The 7089-nt window shown below is 39.1% G+C and overlaps 1 protein-coding gene across 1 annotated transcript in view; it reads right to left on the minus strand.

Moving 5' to 3' along the window:
- The window catches only part of LOC106474698 (glucose-6-phosphate exchanger SLC37A4-like), an 18949-nt gene that overhangs the window by 5397 nt on the left and 6463 nt on the right, over positions 1-7089 (minus strand). The window contains exons 2-4 of the mRNA XM_022402999.1: positions 5310-5542; positions 3384-3519; positions 1307-1414 (exon numbers count right to left, since the gene is read on the minus strand). Of these exons, the coding sequence (XP_022258707.1) occupies positions 1307-1414; positions 3384-3519; positions 5310-5542 (477 nt within the window). The remainder of the gene's footprint in view (positions 1-1306; positions 1415-3383; positions 3520-5309; positions 5543-7089) is intronic.

A 7089-nucleotide genomic window follows, 5' to 3' on the forward strand; every position in this document is an offset into this window, starting at 1 on the left:
CTTAAAAGAAACATTGAATTGTTGGAAAGGGTTCAGATGAGGGTTACTAGAATGGTGCCTGGGATTGGGTGGGGGTTGTCATATAAGGAGAGGCTGAAATCTCTCAAATTGTTTTCTCTTTAAAAAATGAAGAGTTAGGGGGGGATCTGATTAAGGTGTTTAAGATTTTAAAGGGAATTGATAGTGTTGATGCATCATCTTTTTTCATATTTAACAATGAGAATAGTAGGACTAGGGAACACAAATATAAATTTTGGCAAAGTAGGAAACATATTCAGCTAAGACAGTTTTATTTTTCTAAAAAGGTGGTTGGCCTTTGGAATGGGTTGTGGAGGCAGTAAATGTAAGTGAGTTTAAGAAAAAGCTTGATAAGTATATGAATGAAAAGGACTGGCTGTAAGATTTTTTATTGTTTTTTTTAAAAACCATTTTAATTTAGTTTAGAGGATGGAACAGCCGAAATGGACCAATAGGTCCCATGTTGTCATGTTAACTTATTATAACTTGTAATGTTTTCCTTTAGGTGTAGGAAATATTGAACATTAACACTTCTGGTCTAATAGTCATAACACTAACTCATTTTCACAGCAAACAATTATCTGTAGACTTATCTAAAATCATTTATACTTTCGAGCTATGCTCGCATAACATGGAGCTGGGGGTTCTTGTGAAATTTCGAATTCGACTTACTGTTGTCCTGCTACATGATGCTCGCATAACATGGAGCTGGGGGTTCTTGTGAAATTTCGAATTCGACTTACTGTTGTCCTGCTACATGATGCTCGCATAACATGGAACTGGAGGTTCTTGTGAAATTTTGAATTCGACTTACTGTTGTCCTGCTACATGATGCTCGCATAACATGGAACTGGAGGTTCTTGTGAAATTTCGAATTCGACTTACTGTTGTCCTGCTACATGAACGCAAACAGATAAATGTTAATTACATAGGCGTGGGCTTAATTGTGTTAGCTTTGTTAATGGCATTAAGCTCTTTCCGGCGTGGGGCCTTAGCATGGCTTGGTGGTTACGGTGTTCAACTCGCAATCTGCGGGTCGCGGTTTCGAATCCCGTCACCTAACATGTTCGCCCTTTCAGCCGCGGGAGCGTTATAATGTGACGGTCAACCCCATTTTTCGTCGGTAAAACATTAGCCCAAGAATTGGCGGCGAGTGTTGTTGAATAGCTGCCTTTCTGCTAGTCTGTTACTTATGGACCGTTAGTGCAAATAGCTCTCGAGTGGTTTTGTGCGGAATTCAATAAAAACAAACAAACAAACAACATTTTCCGGTATTCCGGTACTTTACCATCATTCTTCTTTCCGTCTACTTCCGCCCCACTTTGAAGTCCCACGTCACTTGGTGAGTTGACAATCGTAAATATAGAAATGCTCCCCAACACGATGGAAATCGTACCTTAGAAAAAAAGAAATAAACAAATATGTTGAAGACTAATTTGTTTAAGCCTGATGTAAAAGTAATTCGCTATTTAAAACTGAAAACCTGAGCTCTGTTCGATCACAAGAAACCGAAGCAACAAATGTTTTACAAGAATCCGTTTTCATAACTTATTGTTAAAAATAAATAACACAATGACTAGAGAATTAACTTACAAGAAAGATATACAAGCACTCTCGACAATTTGGCTAGAAACTTATCAATTTGGCTAGAAACATGTCAGTTTGGCTAGAAACATATCAATTTGGCTAGAAACATATCAATTTGGCTAGAAACTTATCAATTTGGCTAGAAACATGTCAATTTGGCTAGAAACTTATCAATTTGGCTAGAAACATATCAATTTGGCTAGAAACTTATCAATTTGGCTAGAAACATATCAATTTGGCTAGAAACATATCAATTTGGAACCTATTAGCTTCCACAACACTCAAAGTTTTCTCGCTTTCTAAGTATTTAAGATAAAGGAAAACATTTAGTTAATTAAATGTATTAAGATACAACAATGTGTGGTGTACTTGCTGCGTATTGTTACCCAAAAATAGTCTGTAATTATAACAACACCGTGTATTTACAGGACGACCAACTTTTAAAAGTGAACACAGGTGTTAGATTCCCGAAACGCTTTTTTTCAACTGAAAAGATCACGTGTAAGCCACAAAGGAGACGGTACAATCTATAGTTTTTATCCAACACTAATTTTTCCCCGTTTTTAATTACGTTCATGTTCAAATCAAATACCACACTGGTATCCCATTATTTTTGTTATATATGTATGTGATTTTTACGATTACTAAGAAACAAATATAGAAAAAGGAAAAGAGGAAATGGTTCAAAAATGAATAAAAACAAAAGAATGATTATAGTTTTAGGGTAAGTGTTTGTGGTGATGGGGGTGGGGGTGAAGGGGGGTACATCACTCACAAACCTCATTACTTAATAATTGGCTAAAAAAAACGTCCCCCCCAAAGCCGGAGACAATTCTGTTTAACTATTTAGGTGTTTGAAGTTTTCTTAAAGGAAAGTCACATTGGATGAAGCGAGATTTTAAATTCTGGGTCAAAGGTCAAAACCGAGACCAAAATTTAATCCATTTTTTTTTCAACGCCAAAAGTGACATGCTAGCATTCTAGATGGTAGTTTGAGGATAAAGCAAGATTTTCATAATAATTGTAACTTTTATAAATGTCAAGATTGCTTGCAATGAATATTTACCAAGTGTCCCGCATAATACATTTTTGAAGTTTCTTTGTAGCGAATATCCACAAAGTGTCCCTTATAATGTCTTTTGAAGGTTCCTTGTAGTAAGGATCAATTAAGTGCACCCTTTGAGAACCTACTGAAAAAAATATGTTTACTGTAATGTGTCTTTGAAGGTTCCTTGCACAAGGACCTGCTAGGTCTACCCTATAAAGTTTTTGTGGGCTACTTACAGTGAGGACCCACTATCTATCCTCTATAATGTATTCTTGAAGGCTCTTTGCAGCGAGACCCCACATATTGTCTCCTGTAATGTGTTCTTGAAGGTCAATGCAACGAGGACCCACTAATTGTCTCGTGATGTATTCTTGAAGGTAGATGCAACGAGGACCCACTAATTGTCTCCTGTGATGTATTCTTGAAGGTAGATGCAGCGAGGACCCACTGATTGTCTCCTGTGATGTATTCTTGAAGGTAGATGCAGCGAGGACCCACTAATTGTCTCCTGTGATGTATTCTTGAAGGTAGATGCAACGAGGACCCACTAATTGTCTCCTGTGATGTGTTCTTGAAGGTTCTTTGCAACGAGGACCCACTAATTGTCTCCTGTGATGCATTCTTGAAGGTAGATGCAGCGAGGACCCACTAATTGTCTCATATAATGTGTTTCGAAAAGTTGTTGAAATAGTATACTCCTAAATAAAGTAATTCAAAATTGAATCCTTACCTGCTATTATAAGGCTGAACCTCCAGCCGTAATTGACAATAAGGAAAGCTGAAACAAAGGGAGAAATCCCCCCAGAAATGTTCGCACTTGCTGAGAGTATGCTCCACCAAGTTCCAAACTGGTCGGGGGAGTACCACTGTAAAGAGAATAGACAAATATACTTACAATCCATCATTTTTGGAGCATTTTGGGATGCACTAGATCAAATTGACTGAAAACCAGGTCGATTAGTTGTCACTAAACTTTGACTTTGTAAGCCTTCTTGTTCGAAAATCGTCGGCTTAAACAGAATGGCTACAGTTCCATATGGAGATGCATCTTTCAATGAACTTATATATATTATAATAATATGAGAGAGAAAAAAGCTTCTTACTTTTAAAATGTTGTATGGCAAGGTGTGTTCTATTTATTTATGTGTGGAGCTATGTTTGGAGTGAAAACCTAACACTGTGACCAGCTAAGAACTGTGGTTTGGAGTTAGAACATAACACTATGACCAGCTAAGAATGTGGTTTGGAGTTAAAACCTAACACTAATGACCAGCTAAGAATGTGGTTTGGAGTTAAAACCTAACACTGTGACCAGCTAAGAACTGTTGTTTGGAGTTAAAACCTAACACTGTGACCAGCTAAGGTCACAGTGTTAGGTTTTAACTTCAAACCACAGTTCTTAGCTGGTCACAGTGTTAGGTTTTAACTCCAAACCACAGTTCCCTAATACTATGATCAATTAAAAATTTCAGTTTCAAGCTGTGTTATTACTCATCCAGTGAAGTTGTATGTTAAACTAGACGCAATTGTTGGTTTTGGACCATTTCTGTTTACACGCTTCTACTTATATATTTTTTATTTATGTTACAAAAAAATTACCTAATTGTGAAACGATAGACTAGAGAGAAGGCAGCTTGTCAACACCACCCTCCGCTAACTCTTGGGCTAGTCTAATCAAATAGTGGGATTTGACTGCCACTCTCATAATGCACCCACGACCCCAAAGTGCGAAGACCGATTTTGTTTTTCTTGGCATTAACGTGGCACGTCCATGGAACCTAACATCCACAGTCCGGCACAGTAGTAATTAGGTGGCACTTGGTCCCAAGATCTGTTTTTGACACTGTCCACTAGACCCCAAGAACTGTTTTGGACACTGTCCACTAGACCCCAAGATCTGTTCTGGACATTGCCCACTTGGCCCCAACATCTGTTCTGGACATTGTACACTTGGCCCCAACATCTGTTCTGGACATTGTCCACTTGGCCCCAAGAAAAGTTTTTTGAGTCTGTAATATAATGTAGTTTTTCTTGCGCCATGTCCAAGCATTCATGAAAAAAAACAAAAAACTCCTGATTCATAACGTGCCTGTCGTGAAATTATATTCCCACAGGACAAGGGATGTTTAAAATGAAATTACATATATATATATATATTTAAATTTTTATGGTTAGTTCAGCTCCGAATATCAACTCACTGTATTTAAAATTAAATAAATTCATCAAATTGATAAAATCAATCAAATTTGTTTGATAAAGCGGTTGAAACTTTTTAAAAGTTATTAGGCCTAGTAAGGCCTGGTAGTTAGGATGCTCGACTCGCAACCTGCGGGTCGTGGGTTCGAATCCCCGTCACCAAATATTCTTGCCCTTTCAGCTGTGGGGGAGTTATAACGTGACTATTCGTTGGTAAAATGGTAGCCCAAGAGTTGGCGATGTGCGATGTTGACTAGCAGCCTTCCCTCTAGTCAATCACTGCTAAATTAGGGATGGTTAGCTCATATAGTCCTCGTGTAGCTTTGCGCCAAATTCAGAACAATCCAAGCGAATCAGTTAAAAGTTATATATATTTGGTAGTGTTTATTCAGCGACACAATATCAAATTTTATCAATCAACCAAGCAAAAACTGGCATTTCCAGGTTTAAAGAAACTCACCTTGCGCAGAACCTTTGCGCAGGAAGGCCAGCCCGCGCCCTGAGCGAAGCCGTTAATGAACCACAGAGCGGCGAAAGCCAGTAAGGATCCTGACCCGGAGAACCCCAGGGTAGCTAGTCCACTCAGAACCAGTCCGGAAGAAAACAGAAGCTTCGAACTGATTCTGTCAGATAAAATTCCGCCCAGAAATTTGCTGATAGCGTAAGCCAAGTTCTGGCTGCTGGCGATGAGACCTGAAAAACACAAAACAACTTCACCATTCCATTACAGGATGACATCACGTAACCGAATTACCTTGGCAACGGTTGTGATCCAATAGGGGGATGACACTGTAGTATACAAATATTTAAAACACAACTAACGTTTTGCTTCACTATTTGTTTTGTATCAGAGTTCCATCCAAAGCTACCTGCACATAACGTTTTCTAATTTTGAACTGCTAGACTAAAGGGAAGGCAGATCGTCAATGTTACCCACCGCCAACGCTTGGACTGCTCTTTTCTGATCAGATAGTGATATTACACTCATTCTTATAGCGTATCCACGGTGCATATTTTTGTTGCAACCGGACCCGAACCAGGAATCCTCGAACTTATAATGTGAACACAAGCTGACCAGCGATACATTAAAACAACTCTTTTAGTGTTAGTGATTTTTAGGGATGTAATCGCGATGCCTTATTCGCTGTATATAATTCGGTTTATTAATTTAAAAAAAATAATATTTTATTTTACAGAGTGTATTTGGAGAAAACGTTTTCCCGAAGAATGCTTGTATTTTTTTTTTTACAATTAAATATCTCAGCATGAAGAAGAGCATCCTGGGAATTGTTAACAATGTTGACTATGACGAAATATGCCCCTACCAGGAGAAACTGATGGAATAAAGATGCTTTATCAAAAAAAAAAAAATGACGTATGATCTCCAAGGGCGTAATACTCTGTATTGGCCCGGCATGGCCAGGTGGTTAAGGCACTCGAATCGCATTCTGAGGGTCGCGTGTTCGAATCCCCGTCCCACCAAACATGCTCGCCCTTTCAGCCGTGGGAGTATTATAATGTGACGGTTAATCCCACTATTCGTTGGTAAAAGAGTAGCCCAAGAGTTGGCGATGGGTGGTGGTTATGATTAGCTGCCTTCCCTCTAGTCTTACACTACTCGGCATGGCCAAGTGGTTAGGGAGCTCGACTCGCAATCTGAGGGTCGTGGGTTCGAATCCCCGTTCCACCAAACATGCTCGCCCTTTCAGCCGTGGGGGCGTTATAATGTTACGCTCAATCCCACTATTCGTTGGTAAAAGAGTAGCCCAAGAGTTGGCGGTGGGTGGTGATGACTAGCTGCCTTCCCTCTAGTCTTACACTGCTAAATTAAGGACGGCTAGCGCAGATAGCCCTCGTGTAGCTTTGCGCGAAATTCAAAACAAACAAACAAACTATTTTCAGTTTTATATTTATAACAAAGTAAACAGTTACCCTGTATATATATTAACAGTTGCAACCTTAGTTACTAGGTAACAAACAATATGTAAGAGCCAATGAAATTATGATATACATATATTATTTATATACTCTCAATAACCGATTGGTTTGCTTTTTGAATTTCGCGCAAAGCTACACGAGGGCTATTTGCGTTAGTCGTCCCCTAATTTAGCAGTGAAAGACTAGAAGGAAGTCAACTAGTCATCATCACTCACCGCCAACTCTTGGGCTACTCTTTTACCAACGACTAGTGGGATTGAGCGTAACATTATAACGCCCCCACGGCTGAAAGGGCGAGCATG

Source organism: Limulus polyphemus, unplaced genomic scaffold (genome assembly GCF_000517525.1).
Source record: "Limulus polyphemus unplaced genomic scaffold, Limulus_polyphemus-2.1.2 Scaffold7551, whole genome shotgun sequence".
NCBI lineage: Eukaryota > Metazoa > Arthropoda > Merostomata > Xiphosura > Limulidae > Limulus > Limulus polyphemus.